At 47.9% G+C, this 27,987-nt stretch overlaps 1 protein-coding gene and 2 long non-coding RNA genes across 10 annotated transcripts; 1 reads left to right on the top strand and 2 right to left on the bottom strand.

The window, feature by feature from the left end:
* The first annotated feature begins 34 nt into the window (after positions 1–34).
* On the top strand, positions 35–27,261 carry REXO5 (RNA exonuclease 5). 7 transcript variants are annotated; one of them, XM_044433835.1, is made up of 20 exons: positions 35–132; positions 3,608–3,788; positions 5,057–5,178; positions 6,430–6,556; positions 9,818–9,905; positions 11,490–11,597; positions 12,400–12,488; positions 13,546–13,661; positions 14,250–14,388; positions 14,762–14,856; positions 15,150–15,252; positions 15,545–15,642; positions 16,327–16,435; positions 17,228–17,338; positions 18,627–18,764; positions 19,175–19,267; positions 19,881–20,100; positions 21,712–21,911; positions 23,014–23,123; positions 27,056–27,261. In XM_044433835.1, exons 2-20 carry the CDS (start codon positions 3,642–3,644, stop codon positions 27,126–27,128), a joined length of 2,286 nt encoding a protein of 761 aa, XP_044289770.1. In that variant the 5' UTR covers positions 35–132; positions 3,608–3,641; the 3' UTR covers positions 27,129–27,261. The 7 variants fall into 7 exon arrangements, with proteins under 7 accessions (XP_044289770.1, XP_044289771.1, XP_044289772.1 ...); XM_044433840.1 differs by lacking the exons at positions 35–132; positions 3,608–3,788 and adding an exon at positions 5,655–5,850 and having other exon boundaries at positions 4,917–5,178; XM_044433839.1 differs by lacking the exons at positions 35–132; positions 3,608–3,788 and adding an exon at positions 5,655–5,850 and having other exon boundaries at positions 4,917–5,178; positions 6,291–6,556.
* On the bottom strand, positions 8,753–11,895 carry LOC123025261. Of its 2 annotated transcripts, none has more exons than XR_006415086.1 (2): positions 11,545–11,895; positions 8,753–8,915 (listed from the first exon to the last, which is right to left on the bottom strand). It is a non-coding gene; the product is annotated as an uncharacterized LOC123025261 (long non-coding RNA). The 2 variants fall into 2 exon arrangements; XR_006415087.1 differs by having other exon boundaries at positions 11,552–11,895.
* Positions 12,106–19,299, bottom strand: LOC123025260. Its single transcript, XR_006415084.1, has 3 exons — positions 19,057–19,299; positions 14,939–15,143; positions 12,106–14,122 (listed from the first exon to the last, which is right to left on the bottom strand). It is a non-coding gene; the product is annotated as an uncharacterized LOC123025260 (long non-coding RNA).
* Positions 27,262–27,987: the final 726 nt, after the last annotated feature.

Here is a 27,987-nt window from a genome sequence, read left to right as displayed (position 1 = left end):
CGAGAGGGCGCTCGCCCGCGTCCATCCGCTCCGAGCAGAGCGGCACAGGCCGAAGGAGGCGATCGCCGAGCCACACTCCTCCTCGATGAGCGGCTTCCCCGGCACCCTCTACGGAAGCAGCGGGCGAGGAAGGTGAGGCAGGCGGCTGCTGGCAGTCCAGCCTCCGCGCCTGGCGTGGTTTTTCCGCATGCCTGGAGAAAGGGAGGAGAGGAAGGGCTAGGAGAGCTTTCCCCCAACCCGCACGGCGTGCACGAGCGACCCGCGTGGCCGCAGAGCTGCCCGCGGCTCTCGCATGGAAAGACGGACCCTCTTGAACTGCCCAGTTACATAGCCAGAATCACCCCACAGCCTCCCCGACGCTGATCGCATATGGCTTTCGGGGCCAATCCTATCCGTGCTTAGCCAAGGGAAAAAACCCTACAATCCCAGCATTCCGTAGAAGGCTGGCTGGGGGATTCTGGGAGTTGTACCTTTAAAAAAAGTCTGTCCCGGCAAGTTCAGGATTGTATCCTAAGGTTGTGCTGGAGGGATGCGCTAAGGGTGATTTAAATATATATATATATAGTGCATTAATTCTTTATTATATGATTTGTGTATTTGCATTTTTTAAAATAAAAGTTATTGAAAAGATTGTATCCTAAGTGTTTTCAAGAGCCAAAGCAGAGGCAAATAACAGAAACTACCCCAATTTGGGTAGTACACCAATAATTTCACCTGGATCCAGCTAAAAACTCTAAGCTCGCTCGCACTCTCTCTCTCACTGGGGGATGCTGGGAATTGTAGGACTTTTTTCTGTCTAAACGTGCCTGGGATTGCACCCTTGAGGTTAAAGTTTAGGCTGCAGCCCACCTGTATGCTATTTGTACCAGTCATTTCCCTTCATTGACAGGGCAGAATCTTAAGCAAGTAGGACTTTTCTCTTCCTAAACATTTCCCAGCATACGCTCCCTGAAGAGTTACAGGATTGCATCCGTATACAGGATGTCCCAAAAAAATTGACATCATTTCGAAGTCTAATAACATAGCCAAATCTTGCTCAAATGATCTCAAATTTTAACAAAATGTGTAAAAACTAACTAATGTTAGTTACACAGTGTTGCAGAAGACATGCTACAGTGTGTTTGGCAGGAGGTGGACTACCGACTTGACCCGTGTCCTGTCACAGGCAGTGCGCATATTGAAAATTTGTGAAGCTTTGTGAAATGGGTTTCAAAATTTACATCCCTTTGAATCTCTTGTTCGAATTTTGATAAATAAATCTTTTATTGTTCAACATGAAGCCTATTTAATTTTGTTCGCTTAGGACATGTAGTTACTCAGATAATCACATTTCAAATGATGTCAAATTTTTTGGGACACCCTGTATTATCATTGATGATGATAACAGTTTAGGCTTTACTCCACTTGAATGAGGGTCATTCAGCAATAACTTTTACACTTTTTTATTATTTTTCTGTTCATTACAAATTGTTTCTGACTTATGACAACCTAGTGAATGAATGCTCTCAAAAATGCCCTGCTCACCTTCTAATAAACATATTATTACTCCTTTTTAATTATTATATTTATATGCTGACTTTTTCCAGCAAAGAACCCAAGGGGGCTTACATGTTTAACTATTATTTTAATAGGTTAATTTAATATATTAATAATATTTTATGCTGCTGCCAACGGAACATGATTTTAAAGGAGTTATATTTATAAATTTTAATAGTTTATGTTTTATTCTTGGGTTTTATCTATTTTATTTAGTATTTATCAATTCTATTTTGCCTATTTTGGTTTTATCTAACTTCGTTAATCTATTCACAGATTTTATTATTCATCTTTATCGTGAATCTCATACTGTCCTTCTATTGTTCTATGTTGTTAAACATGTAAGCCTGTGGTTCATGGGACAGCATATAAATTGAATAAATAATAACCCTTCTCCTCCTCTCCATTTTATCCCCAGAACAACCCTGTGAGGAAGGTTATTACAAACTCATTTTCATCAAGAGTGGCCACCAATGCCCAGCAGAACAGAGAAAATACCTCCCCCAAATAAGGGAAAGACATTTGCATATGCTACTTTATATGTGCAGAGGCAAATGTAGACATAATTACTATCATTTAAATAGCAATATAGTATATTTGCCATGGAGGGGAAGTCTTTGACCAGATGGCCTATGCGCTTTGCTCCATATGCAGGGGCTCACATCCCTCAGATTTCTTTTTCTTTAAAGCATGCTTGAGCTGGGTAGCTCTTCTAACAGAGCGTAACTTCAAAAAGGCTGCCTTTGGAAAGTAGGACCTATGGGATGGCAAATAGAAGAGGGGCCTTTTCAGTGGCTGCCCCCCATTTTATTTATTTATTTATTAAAACATTTTTATGCCGCCCCATTCGCTGAAGCCTCGGGGCGGCTTACAACATTAAGTTAAAAAATAATTATAACATTAAATTAAAAATACAAACATCAGTTAAAATGCAAAAAATAACAGTATAAAATAAGTCGCCCTGGCCAGATAAAATCCAATAATATTAACAATTAAAATGCCGCTTAAATAAAAAGCTCTTCGCCTGGCGCCGAAAAACAGATAACGACGGCACCAGGCGGACCTCTCTGGGGAGCGCATTCCATAACTTAGATGCCACCGCATTTATGGAATGGCCTTCCAAAAGTAGCTCACCTGCTGCCATCTTTACAGTCCTTTCAGCGCCAGGCAAATCAGTCCTCTTCAGACATTTTAACAATTGATTTTATATTATGATGTTATTTATACTGCATTTAGTCTTTATGTATTTTAACTTACTGATATCTGACCCTTCAGCTGCATATGCTCTCTTATTGTATGTTATTTAATATGTTTTAAAATTTGGTATTATTTTATGTAAAATTGTTGTAATCTGCTTGGAGAGTCTTTAGACTAGTTATAGCGGAATATAAGTTGAAAAAATAAATAACAAATTAATACATAAATAAACCTTCATGTTTGTTATTTATTATTTATTCATATGTGTATCTACAGGCTGCTTATAACTGCCGAGGCCTTCCTAGACAGTTTACAATACATAAAATATATTAACAAATGTTAGCCAGTGTGGTGTGGTGGTTCAGAGCATGGGACTGGGACTCAGGCGATCTGGGCTCTAGTCCCCGCTCAGCCATGGAGCCAACTGGGTGACTTTGGGCCCGTCACAGACTCTCAGCCCAACCTACCTCACAGGGTTGTTGTGGGGATAAGTTGGAGGAGGAGAATGATGTAAGCTGCCTTGAGCCCTTTGTAGGAAAAAGGCAGGATATAAAACAATCAATCAATAAAATCTTACTCATATACTCTGTTCTGCTACCAAATAATGCTTCCACGTCCAATTACTGCACGATACCTGTAGCTTTGGAGAAGCATGGCAGCTCATTTGGTAAGAGAACAATTCAAAAGCTGTCAGGTTGACCTTTAAAAGCAAAGAGGGCATTTGCTTGTTCTTCTGAAGGTGCAGTGAAGAGGGGCAGAGAGTGCGAATCAGTGAGACTATGCATTGGTTGGAGCCCTGAACAGAAGCATGATCTAACACAACATTGTGTTGCAAGTCCCGCCTGCTTTCCTAATGGTTTGTTTGTTTTGACAGATAACATTCATCTTAGACAGTATTCACAAGGCAAATGGCGACAGAAACTCGAGCAATTAAAAATAAAAGGCCCCGTGAAGATAACAAAAAGGTTGAGGAGCCTCAGAAGATTAAAAAGAAAAGGAAAGTTGCTGAGAATGATGTTTGCCAACACCAGAAAAAAGCAAAAATATTGAGTAAAGTAAGTGTTTCTTTGCATATTATTGATGATGCTCTACTATTGGTTTTGGATTTCAGCTGTTGAGCCACATGGTCTCAAGGTCTTCAAAAGGGGATGTTACAAGAAATATGTTGACTGTGCACACCCTGTTTTTCCAAGTTTTGCACATAAAGAGCACACATGACCTTTTTAGTGACGGCACCATGGCTGTGGTGGCTCTTTGCACAGAAGCTTCCCTGGCACTTACTAGATAGACCTTTTGAGTTTAGAATGGACTAACTTTAACGTACAAGCCTATGCAGGTTTCGACTGAAAAAGGTCCTCCAGCTCCCAGCATTTCCCAGCTTGGCTAGGACTTGAGGACTTTGTTCTGTCTGAATAAGCACTGGACTGCACCCTTAGTAATTCTAAAGTGGGTTCGATTTGTGTGTGTTTAGAGCCAGTGCAGTGTAGTGGTCAGAACGTTGGATTGGGATTTGGCAGATCTGGGTTAAGTCCCCACTTGACCACGAAGCTCATTGGGTGACCTTGGGCCAATCACTGACTCTCAGCCTAACCTACCTCACAGGATTGTTGGCAGGATAAAATAGAAAAGAACATTATGTAGGCTATTTTGGGAATCCAGCCCAAAAAAGGAAGCATGTAAGTTTAAAAAATAGGGGAATTTGCTCCAGCCCCTTGATTTTTAGTTGCACTTTCTGGCCCTTTTTCTAGTTCTACAATATCCTTTTTGAAGTGTGGCAATTGAGCCTGTATTTATTGTTCCGTTTATCTGGTCCTCTTACCTGCATGCAGCATTGTTATCTGAATTCTGCAATTAGAAAATAGGCTTCTTGCCTTTACAGTATCAAAGGCAAGGCTGAAAGCACATTGTCAGTGAAAGTTTCAAAAGGTCAAAATGCAGTAGCTAGGAAAGTTAGAGGAGAGCTGGCGAGCTTTACCATCATTTCTGATCCTATACTGTGGTTTTTGCAGGGTCTAGCTTTGTTTCTTCGCAATTAGGATAGCTAATTCCAGACTGTTTTCCCCTGCAAACAAACTGTTCAACTGGAGGCATTTGGCATTTGCTATGTTTATGTAAATAACTCCAACTCATGTTAAGTTATGCATAACTAAACTAGCGGACGTCAGCTGTGTCTCTCTAGCTCCTGAAATATTTTTTTGCCGTGCCCTTTTGTAAGAAATAAGTTTTCCCCTTCTGGATTTCATTACTGTAATGGTGGCTCAGATCCTTAAATGTTCTGTGTGTTTGTGTAAACAATCCAGAGCCTGTTCTTTTCATTCCTCAGGAGAAGAAACCCCATTTATCCACTGCGGTCTTTGGGAAAGATTGTAAAATCAGTTATGACCAGCTGTACCAATTCCTCAAATATTCCACTCTAGGAAAACACCACTGTGCATCTCAGTCCAGGTACAGCCGCGCTCTGTGTTGTGCAAGGTACCCCTGGCTCTAGGTAGTACTCAGCTGTGTGATTCCACCACTGGAAATGGCCCCCTGCTAACAGAGACTGCACAGCAGTGGAGAATCTGACTGAAGCAACACTGGCACAAGCACAGTTACACAACTACTTGCACAAGCGATTGAGCAATGGGGAGAGCCAGAGACACTCCTCTGTTGTATCCTGCCTCGTGTGTTCAGCAGAAGTGAGCTTAGTCCAAGGCATTTGCGCAATACTGTTCTCCGGTTCTCGGATGAGCGGCAACCTTTGCAGGTTTTGCACAGGGGATCTCCCAAGCTTGATCCCAAACAGCTTTTGGGAGTTGCCTCTATTTCAAAAATGGATTGCCGTGTGGCAGGGCAACATGCTGTTTTAAGGAGTATGTGCATATAGTCAGGGCTGGGGGCTGGTGGAGACATAATAAAAGAGCACTCTTTGCACCCATTAGGCAAAAATCAGGAATAGCCCATGAGGTTCTGCAGTGTTTCTGGGCAGGCCTTCCCTCTCTAAAGCAGACGTCCTCCTCCCACCTTATCCACGGCTGGCGACAGGACGAAAATGCAGTGACCGAGTGCACATCTTGCCTATGGAAGGTCCAGCTTGTTGCTTGGCATTTCCACTTTTTAAAAAGGTTCGCGCTGCAGGTGAGAGGACAGTCTTCTGCCAGGGATCCTCCTGAACCTCTTGCAGGCCAAGGGCATCATTCTGTTTCGGAGAAGCTCTTGAGTGGTACTGTCAGTTGTGAGCAGGCGAAATCGAATAGGGCCAAACTGTCAGACCATTAACTAATCTCAGAAAAGGCATTTCAGCCTTTTGAAACTGGTAGACCTCCAAATGTTTGGCAGTTGAGAAAAGGAGGGGGGCACAGAGAATACTATGGCCATCAAGAAAGCCCAGAGGGCCAAACTAGGATCCCAGGCAGGCTGGATGGCCACATTTGGCCCATGGGCCTGTGCTTTTGCACCCGAGACCACGAAACCATGCTGGGCTCGAAGGGCAAATTGTCCCTCCTTGTCTAAACCAGCTTTCTGTGTCATTCTGTTACATCATTAGCAATATTAACCAGGGATTCCCACTTAACCAGGCTCGGAAACGGGGGTCCTGTCCTTCAGATGCCATGGCTGCCTGCAGTGCTTTCTTGCCACCCGTGCAGATAAGAGCAGCATGTTCACCCGCAGACTCTAGAAGGCGGCTAATAGCTTTTATCCCTCATTGTGGTGCAGCTGGTGCCACATTCATCACCAAAGGTGCCTGGCTGGAGTGGCAGTGGCGGTCCTGCGCGACGTGGGCCAGCTTCATTTCTACCGGTTCTACATGCAGTTCAGGTATCTCCGGAAGACCTTCAGGCAGGTAAGCCCCCTGCAGTGATCGAAGCTGACGAAGTGGGAGAGCACCTGCTTGTGGGTTGCGGCTCCCAGGTTGAATCCCTGGCACCTCCAGCATAAATGTACCAGGTGACAGGGAGAGTCCTCGCTACCAGAGGCCCAGGTGAGTCTCTGCCACTCGATGTAGACGACCGTGGGATAAATCAGGATAGGGAGCATTTGCCCCTCCAGGTGTTGGGAGGCTGGTAGCGAATGGCCAGTCAGGAGGGCGGATGGGAGCTGTGTGCAGGTTCCACACCTAAGCGGCATTGACATGTAACCGCAAGCCACCTTCCTGCCTTAATCAAGCTTGCTGTTCACTCAAGTGGATAAACAGCCCACAGAAGGGGAAAGCTTTATGTGGCACTTGAACCTGGATTATGATTAAGCATACCCAAACAAGCAAGGATTTTAAAGCCTGCCACAAATACAGGTTTAAAGCTGGCTTGTAATCATGGTTTCTCTGGATGCACTTAAGTATAATTCTTGCTTTGACTGTCATATGAATCTCTCTCCTTCCATGTTGGTTGACACAATTGCTGAAGAGGAGAACAGAGCTGGGGCAAAGAGGCTGTATGTACTAGCATGGAGCAAGTTCCCATTGTGATTTATTAAACTAGGATTACTAGTTTGTTATGAGAGCCAGAGTATTGACTAGAGCATTAGACCAAAAACCTCAGCAGACAGGTTTCTAGGCCCTGTGCAACCATAAAGCTTACAGGATGATTTTGGGCCAGTCCTTATTTTTCACCCAAGCCTACCTCACTGGGTTGTTGTGAGGATAAAATGGAGGAGGAGGAGGAGGAGATCCCATATGCCAGCTTGGGTGCCTTGGAGGAAAAGAACAGGGCATAAATGTTATAAATGTACCAGGTGGTACAACATGCTTGATGGATTTGTGTATAAAGCCACTCAAACCTGGTATGTTATTGCTTCAAGAAGGGCGACTCCACATTCATGACCCACCAGAGCAAATGCAGTCAGGCAGCACGGCCTGCCCGTCCTGCTCCGATCCTCCCGCTCTCTTCCCCTTTTGCCTCCTCTGTGTCCGTCAGCAAATCGTCAGCGCACAGCGTCCATCTTCTAGCTGGTACATCCCAAGCTTAGCAGGACGAATTTATCCGTTCTTCCTGGGTCTGGGCCCTGCTGTAGCTTTCCATTTGTGGAGTGTCCGTTCTGACGCAAGCGGCACATTCCCGCTCGTCTGCGCAGACTAAAGGCGACTCCAGAACTCCCGCTATTTGTTTTCGTCCTCCTTTTCAGCCTTCCCTCAACAGGATGCTTTGAATTGGTCAATATTGCCAGGGGCGGGATGGCTTTCCAGTGGCAAGGAAACACATGTCTCCAATTTAGAGCGAGTTCAGGACTTTCCAGGAACAAGCGGCCCACAGTTCTTGCCAACAAGATGCAAGAATGAGCAGCTTCTGGCTCCTGCCTGGAAGTCGAGGTCATTAACACGATAACAGAGTAGACACAAAGGGGACCTGTGTTACTCACCAGCATTTCCCTGAAAGGCTTTATCTGCCCCTCCACACCTTCCCCCTTTAGAAGTAACAAAGGCTCCAGGGAAAACCGTTTTGGAAAAGGGCTTCTTTTTCCTGTTCTCTCCTTCCCTCCCTCTCTCACACGCACACACACTCACACATGGCTGGGTGACTTTAATGCATTGTTTGTGGGACCTCTGATAACTTTAGATGGGGAGAATCTGAAGTGTAAAAAAGACAGAAATTGGGACTGTCCAAATGGCGGTGGTGAGGGAATATTTTTGCTGAAATCATTTGTTAGGGTAATTCATCAGTGAATTAAAAGTTCTTAATTATAAGGATGTTTGTTTGAAAGGGAATTTCCCATGATTTTTCAACCTTAAACTTTGTCGTGGCACTGTTATTATCACCATTCTTATTCTCACATTAGGTTTATGTCCCACCTTCCTCCTCCTTGTAAGGAACCCAAAGCGGCTTACAAGGTTCTCTCTGTTTTGTCCTCCCAACCACCCTGTGAGGTAGGTTAGGCTGAGAGGCCCTGACTGGCCCCAAAATCACTGAGGGATTTTTATTGGTGAGTAGAGACAAGAGCCTGGGATTCCAGAGTCTGAGTCTAGCACACTAACCACTAGACTGTGCTGTCTAGCTGTTCAGCTTATTTATTTATTTCATTTATCTACCACATACCCTCTGTGGCATCAGCTTTCATTCAGGTTTTATTTGAAGGCTGCGTCATCCTTATTGTCTTCAGACATGTGGAAGGGGAGTGTTTTTAAGCACCCTTTCGAAGAAGGGGCAGCCATTTTAAAACAAGACAACAGGTTCCATCTGCCGCACCATTTGCCCAAGGATATGGGATACCTAAGACAGGTGTCAGAAAGGGATAATGTTGGTTTATTTTTTGCACATGCCTTTGAAGGCAGCTTATATTACTGCTGTTTACTTGTGTCTGGTTATCCTGGACTCCCAGCTCTAGGAAATGGTGAAATTAATGTCTGTCTGTTTAAATATTTCTGCCCAACATGGCTTCCAGTGAGATTGCAGTCAGGTAATCTAGCACTTTGACATGACAAAGTATCACCAGTCAGAGGAGAAAATCGTAGGCTAGAAAAGGGGTGCAGAACTTTACACTTGGGGGCCAACTCCAATTTATTTTATTTATCTAGAATATTTGTATGCCGTCCTTTTGCAGAGCCTCAGGACGGCTTACATAAATGAACCTGAAGTCTGAGTCTGGCACTCCCTTTCCACCAGCACTGATCGTTTGGCTGTTTCCCACCAACTGTACATCATTTTCCCCATTATAAAAGCCCAACCCTAACCCTAAGGCTTTGTTAAGAACAGTACAATCTTTACACTAAAATACGCTGGAATTTGTGGCCTTCAGCCCTGCTCTCCTTGAAATGTGGCCTCCAAGTTTTTCTTGGAGCCCATGGGCTGATGAAGGTTCAGCACCCCTGGTTTATATGGACAAATCCTCTGGCTTGGTATAAAGCAGCCTCTTAGTTGCGCAAAACAAAGTTAAAATAAAGGAGCAACATGAGAACTAGGCAAGGATGTTGCTTTCTGATGAAATCATGGGATGCTGAACTCTTGGGCGTCCCTGGTGTACAGTCCTAGGGAGAATGGAACTTTCTCTCCAGACATTTCGCCAGACGTTTGTCGTGTTGCTTCACTTGTAGACATCAGTGGAAACTGCACAAGATCAACCCTTATGCATTAAGCGTGTTTTTTTAAATGGCCATCTGTGTATATTTTCACAGCGCTTCTCCCTACCGCCTGTCTCAGGTGATTTCATGGAAAAACTTTGTGGAGCAGGGGCAAAGATTCGCCAACGGGTCGACAAGCAAGGTATTAAGACATTTGATGTGCATTCTCAAGAAAGCTTTATGTGGGCCTGAGCCTTGGTCGCTGCCAGTTCTTAGCTGTCTGCCACGTCCTGTCCTCATTCACTAGGCTACCTTCAGCCAAACTCAAGAGAAAGCAGGGGTGCAAGAAGGGGGGCCCATGGGATGCAGATGACTGCCCAGTCGCTGACAGATGGATCCCGCGGGGGGGGGGGGGGGGGAAGCAAGTTACTCTAGGAATGGGCTCTGTATCTAGCTCCCTCTGCTCTTCCTCTTCTGTTCGGAAAAAGTTAGGCTCAGCTTTTTGGCACAAAGACTACAATTAATTTTACCTTAAAATAGACACACACAACTTCATTAAAGGTGCAGTCCTCAACAGACCAACTTGGATTTGAATCTGATTGAGATCGGTGTGTCTTCTGAATTACTCCTCCAGTATAAAGAAGCAATAGAGATGGAATATAGAATATTTCTACTGGGATGGAAATACTGCTGCAAAATATAGTCCCACTGGTTGATGAGTGGGGGATTAAAAGGTGGAAGAACTGCTATCCTGAGAGAGGTTGTAAGGAGCAAGAGCCTTTCACCCCCTCCCCTCCCCCCTTTCCTTTCCTTTCCTTTCCTTTCCTTTCCTTTCCTTTCCTTTCCCTTTACAACCCTCCTTCTGCTCCCCCAGTTGTCATGGGAGAAAATTTATGTATACCAGTTCCAAGGCTGGTATACCATTTTCCCCAATTCCTGGGGTGTTGCTGGGGAATGGGAAGGTTCAAACCTTCCCCCAGACAGACCCCCAGAAAACCCCTTCTTTACCTCTACTAATCTCAGTGAGCTCCTGGGGCCTCAGGAGTACAAGTTATCATTCTAAGTTTCCCACAATTCCCTGGAGTGCCAGATATAATGTTGCTCTGGGCGTCATGGGAAATTTAAAATGGTAGCTCACAGCCTGCTGAGCTGAAGAACTCCAAATGAGCTTCCGAGGAACTAGGACACTCTCTGAAATACATTTGAAAACCTCTTTTAAAGACTTCTATGCCTCTCTCTCCTGCATGAGTTACTGCTGATCTGTGCAGCACAAGAACTTCTGCCACTAAAAGCAGGGTCTTAACAGCTCTGGCCCCACTGAGAACAGTCCTCCTTTTCTCCAGGAATTGTTCCTTTTTACATGCTCTTCAGGAGAACTTTTTTTAAGCCAGTCCTTCAGGATTCCTCAGCAATTCCACGAGCCCCAACTTGCACAACCAATGATCAGGAATGCTGAGGGCACCAAGCTGGAGAAGGCCACTCATGGATGATGACTCTTAAGACATTTTCCACTTAGTTAATATTAGGTGTGGTATGTTCATGGCTTAATGGATTTTTATACTGTACAATTGTCCTTTTTCCATCACCTGATTATCCATTCTTGTAAGGCAGGAGTAAGCAACCTCCTTCGGACTACCACTCCCAGGATGACCATCAGTGATGGGAGTGGTAGTCCAAAACCCTCGGAGGACACCAAATTGTCCAGCCTTGCTAGAAGGCATGCTGAAGAGAAGCTGGGGAAAATCCTAGTATAGATGTTTTAAAATGCATATGTTACGGATTTCAGCACGAGCAAAAGAACCCATTATTCAGAAATACGGAGAAAAACGTCATGGGCTCACCAGTTACCTTCTAACCCCAAAGGAAATGTGTCTCCATGATTATCCTCAAGCAGGTAAGCTCCTCTTGTTTGGATGTTGCCAGGGAATCCACATGGGCTGTTAATGCAATTAATCTGAAATTCCAGTGTTCTGAAAAGGGAGAGTCCCTAGTTCAGTGGCAGACTATATGCAAGGGGTAAGACTCTGTAAGAATCCTCCCATGAGCCTGCTTTACCAGCAAAACAGGCTAAGAGGAAGGATCAAATCAGCCATCACACCAAATTTGCTTTGAGCTAACTAGGGACTGCAGGTGGCGCAGTGGTTTAAACCACTGTGCTGCTGGGCTGGTAGATCAAAAGGTCGCCGGTTCGAACCTGCACAACGGGGTGAGTTCCCGTTGCTCCGTCCCAGCTCCTGCTGACCTAGCAGTTCGAAAGCATGCAAACGCAAGTAGATAACAAGTAGATAAAAAGGTACCTCTTCGGTGGGCAGGTAACAGCGTTCTGTGCACTGCGGTGTTTAGTCATGCCGGCCACATGACCACGGAGACCGTCTGTGGACAAACGCTGGCTCCCTCGGCTAGGAAATGGAGATGAGCACCGGAGATGAGCACCGCCCCCGAGAGCCAGGCATGACTGGACTTAATGTCAAGGGGAAACCTTTACCTTTTTAACTATAGTTTATCCTCCAAACAACAGCTCAAAGGCACTTTTTTGGCCTCCTTGAGTGCCACAGTGGAAGAAAGGTGGGATAAATAGAATTCAATGATTTAACACATGAGCTGGGCTGTGCAGTTGATTTTCCCACATCCAGCTAGCACTGAATCATCCGTAACTCACGCAGGCTCCTGAGCCATCTTGTTTCTTCCTTCTCCAGATGATGACAGCTGCAGCCATTTTGTTCACACTGGTTGCAACAGCCCAGCAACAGACAGCAGCCCGCTTTTTGGACTAGACTGCGAAATGGTATGTTGCGTGAAATTCCCTGATGGGTAGAAGAAAGGAGGGATTTGTTTTCCTGCCCTGCCATGGCTAATAGAATTGATTGGCGGAAACCCTTCAGGAGGCGATCTCGTGAGGGTCAGTTTATGGCGTAGCATTACATGCATGGTTCGTCCAGAGAAGAAGGCCGCAGCAGACTGGCTGGGTGTGTGTTTCACACGCAAACGCTCCAGGTTCCATCCTGGGCATCTCCAGGCAGAGCTGGGAAGAACTGCTGCCTGGAACCCTGGGGAGTCGTCATTGGTCAGAGTAGACAATTTAGTACCAGATGGATGGTGGTCTCCCTTGGCATAAGGTGACAGTCAGTGTCGATTACACAAAGTTAATGGTGGAAATTAACCTTTTTTTGTAGGAAGGCCAAAATTTCAACCACTAAGTATAAAGAAAGAGCAGGCAAGCTTTTTTCTGTTACAGGCGTATTTCCTTACTGGCGGTCTGTCAGAGCTGCATATCGGTAGTAAGCAGGTCCAGAGCTAAAATCCAGTGGGTCAACCCTTTTCTCTTTCTCCCACACTCTTTTGTCTCATTTTCCACCTTTGCCATCTCTGCCCAGCCCCCTTTTCCTTCTCATTCCCTCCCATTCAGCCAACTAAAAGGAGAGGGCTAGAGCCTGCTTTTGCCAGAAGTCTAAAGTCTGAAGAGACCACATGCAGAAGACTTTTCAAACAAGGTCCAGGGCTGCATGAAGTTAAGCTGAGGGCCACATGCGGCCCTCAGGACTGCTGGTTGTACACCCCTAGAACAAAGATGCGCTTCCCATTTTTTCCTCCTCAGGTGCATTCAGGACACCGGCCTTCCCAGCCCTGGTGTCTTCCAGGAGTTTTGGGCTTTAACTCCCATGCTAGCAGGGAAGGTTGGGAGTCATAAACACATCTAGGACATAGCAGATCAAAGAAGTCTAGAGTAGCAGTTGTCCAAGCATGACGATTGACTTGTATGGGATTTCAGTTGTATCATTGGAATCAAGAGGCAAAGAAACGCTGTGAGGCCTTTCCTAACATCGTCCATCGTTTTTAACCAGTGTCTCACCAGCAAGGGATCCGAACTCACGCGAATTTCAGTGGTGGATGCCAGTGGCCGGTGCATTATGAATGAGCTGGTCAAGCCAAAATTGCCAATCAGCGACTACCTCACCAGGTAACCTGTTTATGCTCTTATTCCTTGAAAAAAAAATGACAAAACCACACAGACATGCTCCAGGATGCTGAAGGATTGCAAGCACATGGAGAGAGAGAAGGTAGCCATACATCGTTTGATGTGCACCAAGACACACGTCACAGTGGAAACGTACGAGTCCATCTTTTCTTGCTTTGAAATCTTTATGATAGAAGCTGCCAGGGGACCCAAATGGATTGGGAGCACAGCAGGGGGGGAGCAAGGATTCACTTGCCCATGGTGGGGGGCGAGGTTTCTAAAATCCCATCCACCAAACCACACTTTTCCCCAGAAGCAAAAGTGCACATGCTTTCCAGGCTGTCCGAAGCGATACAGACCTTTCTCCCACTTCAGCAGTGTGCATCGTCCTTGATTTCATGTGTCGTCCGAATCGTTTGCCAATGACTTTGCTTTGCTCAAAAGCAAAAAGACATCTGGAGCCTCTGTAGAAGAGCGTACAAAAACCAGCCAGGTTGCATCCTTCCCCAGGGGTTCCCATCACAGCCTTACCTTTGCTTGAAAAGCCTCCGTTCCTTCCAAGCCCTAAATTTCCTCATTTGTGTCTTGAAGTTACTCTGGCATTACCAAGGAGCTGCTGCTGCCAGTCACGACCACCCTCGCTGACATCCAGGGCCGCCTGAAGAGGCTTCTCCCCGCCGACGCAGTTTTAGTGGGGCACTCCTTAAATTTTGACCTCCGGGCTCTAGAAGTGAGTATATCCACACAGACGGAGTGGCAGAAGATGCCCTCCTTTACTTTCGCGGTGCATCACCAGTAGCACAAAGGCAAGGAGAGGTTTTTTGCCCAGGGTTGTTTGACTTCCTTTCCCACCTCCTTTCCCATCCCCTGCACCCCCCGACTTCCTTTCCCACCCCCTGCGTGCAGAACCCTGCGCCTGCGCTCTGACTGGGGGAAATGGCTGCGATCCATTCCTGAGTTGCTGATCATAAAAAGGGAGCCAGTGGTGCAAATTCGGCCTGCAGACTTGTCCTTGACTTTAAAGGACAAGTCGCTGCTCCATATGAATGCCACCCTCCTAGAGAGCAACCTTTTCACATCCATTTTCTCCCCATTTATTCCAGATGGTTCATCCAAGAGTTATAGACACGTCGCTTCTGTTTGCCAGGAAGGATGGCAAGCGGTTCAAGCTCAAATTCTTAGCCGAAGCTGTTTTAGGGTAAGAGTCTCCTGCCGTGCCATTCTTTGCAAGCCAAGCCATATCCCCCTAGGCCTTTTTAAGAAGGAAAAGTCTGACTTACTGTGCAGCAGAAAGGAGGGAAAAGATGATAATGGTGCAGTCCTGCACCCACTTGGCAGGAAGTAACTGCCGTTGAAATCCGCAGGGCTTGCTTCTGCATTAGACATGCGTAAGATTGCGCGCGAAGTTTGTCCAGCCCCATAAGGCATGTGAGTCCTCAAGGCAAGGAGTATCTGCATGGAACCTTGATGTGTTCTGCTTTCCTCCTGCAGGAAAAAAATTCAGCAAGAAGACGGACAGGGGCATGATCCTACAGAAGATGCTCGGTGTGCCCTTGAATTGGCCCAGTATTTTATTGGGCAGGGACCCAAGAAGGTATGTGACTTAGTTTCTTTCATGCATTCCTTTTAAACATGAAAACAGAAAAATAAAGATCTTTGCAAAATAACTGTATTACCAATGGAGGCATGATGACAGATAGACGGGGAGGGGGGACCCCAACCCAGGGAACAAAACAAAAACAACATAAACGTTCATACACAAGTAATAGTTTTGTGGCACTTACCAATTTCCTATGGCATAAACTCCCTCAGATTAGAGATCTCCAGCTGTAACTACATACTTTGGAGGGGAGCGTATCTTGTGACATACATTAACTTTGCCCTAGGTAGCTGAGCTAAACCTGGAAATCAAATTGCTGGAGCAAAGGAACGCGCCGAAGCAAAAGAACAGGGTCCAGAAACATGTGCAAAATCCCACCCAATGGTAAATAGCCCTTCCTGCTTTCTCTTTTTTGGAAAACTGCAGCCTTTCCTGGACTTACGTGCACATTGAAGATTCCTTCAGTGCCTTTACTTCATACAGCCACACTGTGCAAACAAACTGCCCCTTTCAATTTGCAGGACGTCTTGCTCCTGCTTTAATCGGCTCACATCCACGTAAGGGACTGTGGTCTCCTCACAGCTGCTGACTCTTTTTGCAAAAGCAAACCTGAGCTTGAAGGCCAACCCAATAGCCATTTTCCCAGGTGGCTGTGTAGATCCTCATTCCTTGGTCCTTCCCCTTTTAATCTGGAATTGCCGTCTTTAATTCACTCTCTGTATACAAAGAATCCAGACTTCTTCATCAGCCTGTCTCATTTCCATGTTTCAGTGCTGTCCTCCCATCATGCCTTTGTAGCCCCAGAGCTCACTCGGAATCATTCTTTTTAATAAAACGGTCAAAAGCATGTATTTCCACAATTCTGCGGCCGCCTTTTCTGAGGCACTGTATTGCATCTGATGCCGCTTGAGAGCCCCTATGGTTTCGGCAAGAAACAGAGATCCCACAAGCCTCTGTTTACACTGCTATATAAATGTGAAGCATGTTTCTAAGGAAGTAGTTACTGCTAAATGTGGCATGGCGTTTGCTTGTGTTTTCACTGACTTAGCTTTCCGTTCTCTTTCTTAGCCTTCTTGACATCTTGCACTCCATGGGCCAGAAGACCCTGCTTCTCGGAGGACCACATGAAGCTCCTTCCTCCAACTGTCAGAATCATCTGGACCCTCTAAATAAGCACGTGAGTTGCAGCTGTTCTTCTGGTGTTTCCCATTTTCATTTTAAGATACTACCTCGGGCCTTCCCCGTGGAAACACACTGAGCTAAATCAGAGAGGTGGATCATAACACCGTCCCCAAATCATTGCCATCATGGGCAGTCAGCATCCTCAGAGGCCCGTATCCATTTGGGGAGCCCATTACTGATCCTCAGAGCCCCCTGGTCCTGTTAGCTTCTTCTCCTCTCCATTGCAAACTGTTAACCTGCAGGCTTTGGACTTCAGCTCCTGTCACCTTGGCCACTAGTGGCTGGGAGTTTATTTTACTTAATTTCATTCTATACTGCCCAGTAGCCAAAGCCCACAGCTAACTCTACCCTACAACCAACCCTACAAGCCCATCAGTAATAATATTTCCAGGGAGTAGCTATTCCCTAAAGCTGGCAGGCCTTCAGCTTGCCTGATGCTGAGCATCCGGAGATGTCGAGCCAGAACCAGGAGTTTGTTGACTTCCAAGTTACTGCTTTCAGGCAGCAATACCAAAAGATGGTGCTCGTTCTAGCAGTCCTGGGCTCTGCAAAGGCTCCGTCCACCCCAGCCACCAGTTGGTCCTTCCTAACCCAAAATGACTCTAAACGCTTCTGGGTCATTTGGGATCTGTTTCATGTGTCCAGTGAAAGCGTCTGCTGTCCCTCACTCATCGACGGCTGTCTCAAAGCTTGGATCTTGTTCCAGCTGACACTCGTTTTCTGGGTACACCCTGTTTGCAGTTCATCGAACATGGAAGGATGTTGTTCAATGTTGTCTCCTTCCTAGATCTTCCAGAGAGCCCTGGACAAGATCCCAAGGGCCTCTTTCAGCCTGATTCAATTTGATTTGGATTCGAAGCTTGTTACATCTGACCTCACTGCAGAAATGTGTTCAAAGGTAAGCAGGACTTCCCAATAGGCTACAATAAGGGTGGCAGAAAGTCGGCTGAGCTCTACCTGAGGTTCTCCGGCTGATTTGCTGTGGGTCTGTGTGCTATAGCAGCAACTACCAACAAAGCAAAAAAACCCCTCCTCTCTCCCTAAATCATGCTAGTAGGATGATGGGGTTTGGGTTCCCCTTCACTTCCTAGAGATGCCTCATGTTGTACTGATGCTGTAGGACCTTCAGTGACAGATGAAGAGCTTCTTTTAAAAATTCCCAGGTTTTTAAAGCGCTTTTTTCAAGTCATTTCATGACAATTTTAGGACCTTCTAAGATAACCAGCAGGTGTTGTTCTATTGTTGCTGGTTTTATCTATTTTGTTCATCCTGTTCTGGTGGATTTTAGCAGTCTTTTTATTTATGATCTTGTAAACTGCCCAGAGGATTACATGTAAGTGTTAAAATAAAGAAACAGGTTTTAAAATAAGGCCTGTAAAGAAAGGTTGAGGGAACTAAGCATTTTGTGTACCCTGGAAACACGAAGGCTTAAGGGAGACATAGAAACTTAGAAACAGAGCGAGTCAGAAGGGGTCTCCCGTGCCATCTAGTCTGATCCCCGGCTCCAGCCAGCTCCGCCCATGACATGCCCACCATGTGCATGTCTAACCAATCCTTGAACCTGAGTGTTCTTGAAAAACCCAAAGGGCAGTCACAGAACAGAAGGCAAAGACTTGCTCTCTGGCCAAGGCAGGCAACAAGACTTGATAGGTTTAAGTTACAAGTAGGCAGATCTTCCTGCCTGTTAGAAGAAACTTTTACAATAGCAGCAGTTCGACTGTAGGGGCAGCCCCTTGCGGAAGGGTCTCCACCGGGGAGGCTCTGCCTCGGGGTTTTCTGCATCAAGCAGCAGGGTAGACAAGCTGACCTAAAGCCCCTCCCAGTTCTATGGCAGAGGACGCTCCTTCAGCCAGAGAGCCAAATTCCATGTCAGAAGCGTTCGGTAAGTGGGGAGCAAAGCAGGTGGGCCCCAAAAGCACACGGACACGGTAGCACGATGCGCAGCTGCAGGAAATGGGGTGGGGCCAAGGGGCAGCAGGGCCATCTAGGGTGCTGACAAGCCAGACTGGTCCCCACCCTGAAGGTCCCCACCTGCCTTCCTGTGGGGAAGTCCAGGATAAATGCACAAAACTAGGGGAGATTCTGAAGCCGGCATTACTGAGGTGAGGGACCAGGTGTTCTTTAATTGCACCATCTCTCCCCCTGCCGCCATTGTTCAATCCCAACACTATCCCTTCTCTCCGTAGATGAGGGCCAAGCTGGTTGACCTGCTGACGGTCTACGCAGGCCCATTTGGCCAAGACGTTTGCCTGAAGTCGCTGAAGAGAACCTTTAAGAAATACGGCCATGTTCAGTCGATTAGGTTCATTACAGAAACCGCCGAGGTGAATAGCAGAGGAGAACCACCGCGCTGGCAAGGAACACAAGCTGCCTCTGGCCAGCTGTGCGGCCCCATGCTGCCGCCTTCCCTTAACCCAGGGGTGGGAGTCCCGCTTCAGCCTGAGAGCCAGATGGGAACATGGGAAAGGCCTCGGGGGCCACACGCCAAGTGTGGGTGAAGCCGAAGCCGGGGTGTGTGGGCTCAAACATGATGCGCACCATTTTAAGCCTGCTCAGATGACTCCACAGCACTTTCAGATAGCATGCTAAGTAACAACTCTCTGTGTGCCTACTTACAAGTAAGCAGGCCTTCTGTCTTCGAAATGCGCACCTCGGTTTTGTGCAGCAGCTCTCCTGTTTGTCGGCCTGAGATGGTTACATCCGAGCCGTGTTGCCATGTTTTTCTTCCCTAAAGCCTCACATCTGTACCCAGTATGAAGTTCTGGAGGCTGCCCAGCTTGCAATGGGGAGCCTGAACGGAACAGTAGTGGAAGGATCTTTGATCAAGGTAAGTTTGGCTGCTGTCCTGGGGTCCACGGCGTCGATGGAAAGAACCAAACCGCTGCAGCAGCATCTTCTGTCCTACCCGTTGGCCACACACCTCTTCAGCACTTCCTTTCTGAGGGACGCAACTACTGTCCAGCCCACATTCTGCAAAAGGCCTCTGCCAGATGTGGATGTAGGCACTCGCCTATGGTGCACGCAAATCACCCCCAGCCGATTAGGCAGAAAGGAGGCGGAAGCTAGCACCTCAAAGAGTGAGATGAACTGAGGTAGGTATGTGCAGGCAGGGAAAACGCTGAGTGGTGGGAGCAGCTTTTGGAGACACGGACTTGGCTCTTCTTCTTGCAGCCATTGGAATTCAGAAGCATCCTGGCTCCAAAACCGGAAATAATAGATGGCTGCTTTGACTCGTTGCCACTGAACTGTGGCCCCGGGCCAGCTTTTTTGGCACTTGGTGCGGTGCCTCTGAAATGCCCCATGGAGACTCGGAGCCCCGCTGTCCAGTCAGGCAGACGCCCTCTTGCCCTGCACAGCCCGCAGCCCAGGACGGAGGGTCTGGGGAACGTGGCCAGAAAGTCAGTGCCCGGTGGTTGTGTGTTTCTGCTTGCTGTCTTCAGGTTCAGAGACCAGTCACAGAGTTGACGCTGGATTGTGAGGGGCTGGTGAAAGAGCTTGAAAGCGATCCAGAAAATGAAGGAGTCGTTTATTTGGCAGGACTGCGGAAGATGGAGAAGGAGACAGATTTACAAGAGAAATTGAGTTATTTGACGGACTTGAGCTCTGTTTTTCAGCCAAGGGATCCCAGCACTGGAAAAAAGAGAAATTACTGTTTTCTGAGTAAGTACGGCATTGACCAGTGGGGCCGGCAACAAAATGTTGCAGCATGGGGTGGACCTGCTCAGAAATGCAGCCACTCCGGTCCATTCTGCGTCCAGTATTCTCTGGCCGGAGAGCACACCCGGTCCTCTGCGGGTTCCTTTGGAGGTCATACCGTGCTTGCCTCGTGGCTTTTCCTTGTCCTGCAAGCCTTGGATTTTCTCCAGCCTGCCGATTCCTCCATCTGGGCGTGTAGGGTGCTTTTCTGGCTCTCATCGCCTAAACATAAGAGAAAATGGTAACAATCAGAGGGATTGGATTGCAGAAGCATTCCATCCCAGCATCTTCTTGATGGAAAAGTCAGAATAATTTTTAAATCAACAGAAACATGGGAATATAGAGACCCCCTTTTTCAAATGTGACACTATATTCATTACCTGCCTTTTTCCTGTTGCCAGGTGGCTTACCTGCTGTACCTCTTCTGCATTTTATCCTCACAGCGACCCTATGAGGCATGTTAGCCTGAGAGTCGGTGATTGGCCGAGAGATGCCCAGAGTTCCCATGGCTGAGTTGGGGAGCTGAACCCAGGTCCCTGCAGCTCTAACCACTCCCCCCTTCTGCCTCTGGGTTTGAGCATCATATTTCTGACAGAAGGAATCCTGCTGACCTCCCTCTGGTTTAGCTTCCTTGTACGGGGAGGATTTCTTTCCACGAATTCTCTTGACCTCCTGCCTCGCTTGGGGTGCCTCCAAATCTGGAGGATTACAAGCTTCTTACTGAGGGTGGGAGGTGAGGATGGTGCTGGCCGTTTTGGCTGTCTTAAGTGCTTTGTGCTGGTTACAAGGAAGAGGGGCTGGGGCAGTGCCAGGATGCCACGTACCCCAGTGGACCCCTGGTTCTCACCTCTCCAGCCCCTGCAGCAGCCCTCCAACACTGACTTAGAGGTCGGTCTTCAACCTTGGAGCCGCACCAGGAAAGAGCTGTGCTGGCGGTGGGGGTGGGGGCAAGGTGCTCCCATGCCCGATGCTTTCCAGGTCAGAGCTGGAAGGCCCACCTTTCCTGTGTCCACTTGGACATTGTCTCGCAGCCATAGGATTGCGTTGGAAAGCACAATTTTCAGTGTTCATGGACCCTTGCTGTGGAATGATTATTTTAAGGCTGCGGTGTTCAGTTGATCAGCATCCTTCTTTGGCGTTGCTTCAAAGCAAAGCCACCATCAGTTGTAAACCTTGCCCCAGATAAATCACGCAGCAGGTCTGATTATTACTAAAGTTTAACGCAAGCACATATAAAACTGCAGAGGGTAAGTGCGATCTCAGAACGCGCCATTCTTTTCTCCGCAAGGAGTGCATGCCTCTTTGAAGGATTCCTGTTTGATGACGCATGAGTGCAGCATCTAGCGAGTTGGATCCAGATGTCAGAATACCTGAAATGAACGGGATGAGCAACTCAGGCCCATTGAAATGAACGGGATGAGCAACTCAGACCTCATTGACGTCAGTGAGACTGTTCAAACCGTGACTTAATCTGGATCTTCTCAGAATATGCAGCAAAAGCAAGCACCCATTGTTTGTTCCGGCCAAAGGAAAGCCCATCTTTTCACCTAGGATGTGCTTGCATTTCTCATTTAGAGTTCCCAACAGCTCGAAGTGCCACCAGCGCCCTTAAGACCATAGAGGAGCAGGCAGCCAGAGGCAGCAGATTGCGGGGCCGGAGGGCCCTGACGCCCACAGGGCTGCAGCAGTGGATCTCTCGCGGAACCCAAAACGACAGCAAGCTTGCGGCACCACGCCCACACCCTGACTTCTCCGTCAAGCAGTGCTCTGCCTTGGTGAGCCCCTGGCCTTTCCTTTGACACACCTGACACGTGATCGATCACGAGGGTCCGAATGCCAAGTTCCACTCAAAGAAGTAGAAGAGAGATTCACACTGAAATGCCTGTATAGCCTGACCATTAGATTCAGTCGCAGCAACTCCACTTAAGACAGCTACCAAACCTCAGGTCCAGAGGCCAGATCTGCCCCTTCTGGAGCCCCATAATGGCCCCCCCAAACATCCAGATAGCCACACTGCCTCCCCCCCCCCAAAAAAAAACTTCCAGATGGCCACGCTACCTTCTCCTGACCTCCCTCTTCCTACTACCAATTGTTTAGTGGTTTCCTGGCTTTGGCACAGTTCCCCACTGCCCATGCTAAAAAAAATACTTCTAATGATTAGTTGCTGCCAGTACAAGCTTTACAGTAAAACACAGAAACAGAGCGAGTCAGAAGGGGCCTCCTGGGCCATCTAGTCTGACCCCCCAGCTCCAGCCGGCTCTGCTCATGACATGTCTGTCACGGTGGAACTTCTTGCAATTTTGACCCCATCCTCTTTACATTCAGCCCTGCCTACCAGGGGATGCTTTGTGCTCCTGAGCGCTTTTCTGGAATCTGGCTCTTGGGCTGACGGAAGGTCATTGCCCTCGAGTTAAAGGGCAGCTGGGCAAGGAGCAGCCCCCCCCCCCGGCCATCCTGAAGGACTGTGGCAGGGCAGAGGATCCCCAAACAAACAGGCCTCCGGTTTGACATGGTCTGTGACTTCACACGCACATCTGGATGGTGTTTTGGGTGTCAGTAGATGGTTTTAGCACCTGTCCTTCCCCAGCCTTTCTCTATTGACATTCTAACTGATTATTTTAGATTTGTGCTTTATTTGTCCGAACCTCGGGTTATACGTAACCTGTACATCTGCAAAGTATCGGAATAATCAATTTGCCATGGACTTTTTCACTGAGGTCTTAAGCACGGCGAAGCTTTCTGGCAATTTCCCTTTGGCCCCTGTAGGATAATACGCTCTTGCTTCTCTTGGTGCTGTGTTTTGGCGATTGTAGGGTAGAGAACCTCTCGCCTTTGTCTGTCTGTGTTTTTATGGCAGGCTTCGTGTTTTCCACACAGGAGCAAGATTTAAAGAAAGCAATAAAGGCGTTGGATCACCAAATCGAAGAGCTGTACCAGCGCCTGCCAGATCACACTCTCTGCGTCATTCTGTTACCAGGCACAGACAGGTGAAAATCCCGTAGGACGTGGTGTTTTTTCTTCCCCTTTTCACTTAATTCTAATACTGTCACCCCCCTTTTGAGTTGTCTGTATTGTAGCTGAGGGCCACAACATATTTAATATTCTTGCCCTTTCCGTTTTTTGTTTTGTTTTGCTTTGTTAGCTGCCTTAGATGCTAAGGATTAAAAACCGTCAGAAGCAAACTCCCTAGTTTTCGGCCTGCAAAGTTACCAACAGAAAACTAATTGGGTAGTTGGGTTACCAGGTAGAACTGCTCGTTAACTTTGGCCTTGGGGTCTGTCAGGTCTGAGGCAGGTCAAAACAACATCCCCTTTGAAGGACAAAAGCTTGTCTGGATAGATCAACAGGAGGCTGCCTCCATCCAGAGTTTATTTGGCATTACGTCCCCGACGGATCGCCTTCCTTGGACTTGAGAACCCTAACCCAGGAATGGAATCAGTTATTTGCCTGGGAGTCTGACTTGTTCAGAGAGCGGCAAGGCAGGGGATCCCCGGTTAGTCCTAACGCTGAGCAAACCACCAGCAGTTTCTGGTGGTGGGAAAGCTGGCTTCCCATGATGTCTGAACCGGGCCCGATGTGTCAGCCTGCAGCAGCTTCTCCCGCCTCCTTTTGTGCCATGCCGTGTACAAGACGCTCCTTCACAGATTTCAGAACCGATGGGTGATTCTGCTTGTTCCCTGTTAAGAGCATCTCCGTACTTTTACTCAGCAGGGCAACAAAATTCGAAGGGGGGGGGGTAGGCTTTGACCTCCTTTAGCCACACGGATGGGGCTTAAAGTCTTCTGGGGGAGGGCTTGGCGGCCTGACTGCCTGGGTGGAAGCCCCGCTTTCACTGATTCCTCGATCGCCCGGATCGGGAGAAGCCCTCCCCTTGAGTGCACTCGTATCAGCGAGCCCAGCTGGTACCCCCCGGATCTGCCGGGTGGTATTGTTTGCCACTTCGTGGCTTTTCTGTATCTTCTGGGAAGGAAGCGTTGCAGGGCTTTAGTCTCCTATTATTTCTCAGGGACTTAGAGGCAGTGAGAAGGGCGGGTGGGGGGGATAACACCCTCGCAGCTAACCCGGCTTGAATGTGGAAGGAGGCCCGCTACCGCATCTTCGTTTGTGTGCAGTAATCCTTTTAATGTGCTGCAGCGGTCGCGACTGGTCCTCTCTCTCCCCTCTGCCTTCTCCCCTGTCCCCTAAGTCTTTGCTAAGCTCCATGGGCAACACCAGAGTAGCTTAATCAGGCACGGGGGAGGCCTGAATCCAGGGATAAGCTGTTGCAGCCCTTTTTAATTCGCTTTGCTCCATCCTTTGATTCTAAGCCCTTGCTGCTGATTATTTGAAGTCTGTGTGTGTGTGTTTAGTCATTTTGCTTTAGATAAGCTTCAGCTCCTACACAGGATTTGATTCATTCTCACATTTTCCTGTTCTTTGTTAACACTTGAAAGCGTGCCAGCGAGTCCTGCCACACCAAGCACACGCATGCATACACTCAGTCGCGAGGGCAGACGCGCTTCGTCTCCCACTCTCTCCTCTGCCGGTTCCCATCTGTGGTGGAACTGGGCGCAAAGCGCGTGCTGTGGGCAGGCAAGAGTGTCTGCCTCCACAGACGGACTGGGACTTCAGGGCTGGCTTTGTCTGGGTGGCCGTTTCGCCCCAACCCTCCTCAGCTCTGCTCCAGAACAGCCCCCGCACTAAAGGTCCTTCTGATAGAAGGGGAAACTTCCGAGGACCGCCAGTTTTGGAGCCGGCCCCCAAAGCTGTGGCCCTCCGCCAGGAGCCTGCTCTGCAGCTGCAAATGTGTGAGTCTGCTTTGTCCCTTCAGAGCCTCTTCGGCTGTTCTCTGCAGGCAACACTCTGGCTTCGAAGGTTGGCGACGGGGCTTCTCGCCACTCTTTCCTTATGCAGAATGATCCCTTCATCTCCTCACCTTTGCCTGACTTTGACTTAATGAAAAAGCCCCAAGCATGGCAGCATTTCTTCATTGGGGGGGGGGGGTGCTCCACCCCCACCCCCCGCTTGCTGGGGCCCAGTTCTGCAACCTCTCTCTCTGTGTGGCAGCGACCAACCTGGATGGACCTGGCCGCCGGGCTGTAACTGGAAGAGTCAATACTTGCAGGGCCAATGCGTTCGCATGGAGCAGGAGTGGGGAACCCTCTGCCTGGGGGCCAGATCTGGCCCCACACAGCCCCATCCTCTCTCCCCCAACCACTGGTCACTTAGTGGCTTCCTGGCCTTGGTGTCAACTTTCTCCCATCCTGAAAGGTTGAAATGCTGCTCTTCAAGTCTAGTTTCCATTTTTTTTTTTTTTTGGATTAATTTTTATTCTAAAAAAACCTAAAACCAAAAAAAAAAAAAAAAATCAATCATCAAAAATATTGGACCTGTTGGGGGGCATTTTTATTTTATTTTATTTTATTATTTTTAAAGTCTAGTTTCCTGACAGCAAAAGCTGGAAGGTAAAAAAACCCGCTAGTACTTTTTGGTCTCTCTCTGGAAGGCCAGCTCCCAGGAGCTGCTCCAGAGTTGGATTTGGCACTCAGGCCGAGAGTGGTGCCCAGGACCTATGCCGGCCTATCTTTACTGCTTTGGTGAACTGCCTTTCTTGGGATCTCAGGCAGCAATGCCAGATCAAGGAAGGGGTCTTGGGTTTATGGTGGCTGGCCCAATGAAAATGTCCACCCACTACACAGCTGCTGTGAAAAAAGGCCAGGGCGACTTATTTTATACAGTTATGTGTATTTTATATTGTTATTTATGTATTTTAATTTATTTACTTGTAAGCTGCCCCGAGGCTTTGGCGAATGGGGCGGCCTAGAAATTTTCTAAATTAACAAACAAACTCCACGTTAGGCATGATTAGGAACAGAATTGCAAATAGAACTGCCACGATCACACTCCCCAAATGCCAGTCCTTGGAGTGCCCACACTAGGAGATTGTGTACCCTTCCAGTCACTTTACCTGAAAAACTTCTTTATGGAGCTGGGAAAAATACAGAGAAAGGCATTACAAATGATCAGAGGGCTGGAGCACCTCTCCTAAGAGGAGTGGCTGCAGCAGCTGGGACTGCCGGGTTTGGAAAAAAGGCACGTACGGGAAGACATGGTGGAGGTCTTTAAAATTAAGCATGGTGTGGGGAAAATTGAGCAGGAGAGATTTTTCTCCCCCATAGCACTAGAACCTGGGGTGATCCCATGGGGCTGATTGTTGGGAGATTTGGGATAGGTAAGAAGCAAGTAGCATAGCTTTTCTTGCCATATGAGGCGAGACGGAGGGAACTGGGCCTTTTCAGCCTGGAGGAGAGGAGACTCTGAGGGGATCTCTTGGCGACATGCAGGTATGTGACGGGGCGTCACACGGAGGTGGGTAGAGACCTGCTTTCCCCTGCGGAGGAAGGCAAGATGTGCCCCAGCAGAGCCAAGCTTAGGGAACCAAGGTTCAAGGTGGATGCCAGGAAATGCTTCCTGACCGTCAGGACCCCGAGGGTGTGGAATGGGCTTCCACGGGAGGTGGTTGAGGCCCCATCGGTGCGGGTGTTCAGGGAGAGGCTAGACTTGCACATGGTGGGCATGTCATGAGCGGAGTTGGCCGGAGCCGGGGGTCAGACTAGATGGCCCGGGAGGGCCCTTCTGACTCGCTCTGTTTCCGTGTACTACAGAACAAATGGATTAAGCTGGACTTGCTAGCACATCTCCTTCAGGGGCAGCACATGGTGGGGCTGAGGTGAGCGTCAGAAGGTTGCTGCAAGCGCCCCCCCCGGTGCAATGTTGGGAGAAAATGTTTGCCTTCGTGCCCTTCAGCTTTCTTTGGTGCAACTTGGAAGAAACCTGCCTTGCATTTTTTAAAAAGTGTTTACTCGGCCCTCTCTCATGCTAAGGAGCAGGCATGGCCTTCGAATCAAAGTAACATGTCTCCCCGTCACTTACTCTGCAGGCTTTCTGAACCGCTTCCTGGGTTGAGTCTGCTGGGAATAAAAGGAGAAGACACAGCTTGCAGCTCCTCGTAACATGCACGGTTCTGACGCCCTAGTTTTGTGGAAAACGTCGACTGTCTTCCTTTAGAGCTGTGCCATGCACACCAGCAGAATTCCCTCCTGTAATGTTTTAAACATCAAATATTAAACCATTTAAAGAAGCGGATTCTGTAGTGAGCGGTTTCTTCCTTTCTTGGTCTCTGCTGGCAGTGAGCCAGATGCTGGGGGGCCCGGACTGTGTGGTGGCGGATGGCATGCTTTGTCCCTGACCACAAATGGCACCCCCAAATTCCCCACGGTATTTTTTAATAGCAGCATTTCAGGAGGAAGGGGGCATTCTGCTAAATGTTTGCCAAAGGCGAGTACAAAAGTCACAGTTTGGAAGGAAGCACAGAAATGAAAATTTCTCAGTGTATGGAATTTCGGACCCTTTGATGCTGAACAGACACCCAGTTCCCACTGATGGACCACAGAAGTGGTGCGCCCAGAGAGGGAAATGGGAAGGAGCATGATTACGTTCATGTACCACTTTTCCCCCTCTTGAAGGTGGCTTACAGGGCTCACTTCCCCTCTATTTTATCTTCACAACAACAACCCTGTGAGGGAGGTGAGGCTGAGAATCCTTGGCTAACCCAGAGTCACCCAGTGAGTGGGGGACTTGGACCTAGTTCTCCTGGGTCCTCATCCTGCCATCTCAGTGCTACACTCCTCTGATTCTCAGCGGAGAAGACCAAACTTCTATTATTCCCTCAATAATATTGAACGATATTATACCTGCAGCAGAATATTGCCTAAAATCCTCCATCTGTGACTTTGGGCCAGCGACCGACTCTCATCCCAACCTCTCACAGGGTTGTTATTGCGGGATAAGATCAAGAGCAGCAGGAGAATG

The sequence above is a fragment of the Varanus komodoensis genome, unplaced genomic scaffold, assembly GCF_004798865.1.
Source record: "Varanus komodoensis strain SLA01 unplaced genomic scaffold, ASM479886v1 scaffold26, whole genome shotgun sequence".
Lineage (NCBI taxonomy): Eukaryota > Metazoa > Chordata > Lepidosauria > Squamata > Varanidae > Varanus > Varanus komodoensis.
This window is presented reverse-complemented; position numbering and strand designations above follow the sequence as displayed.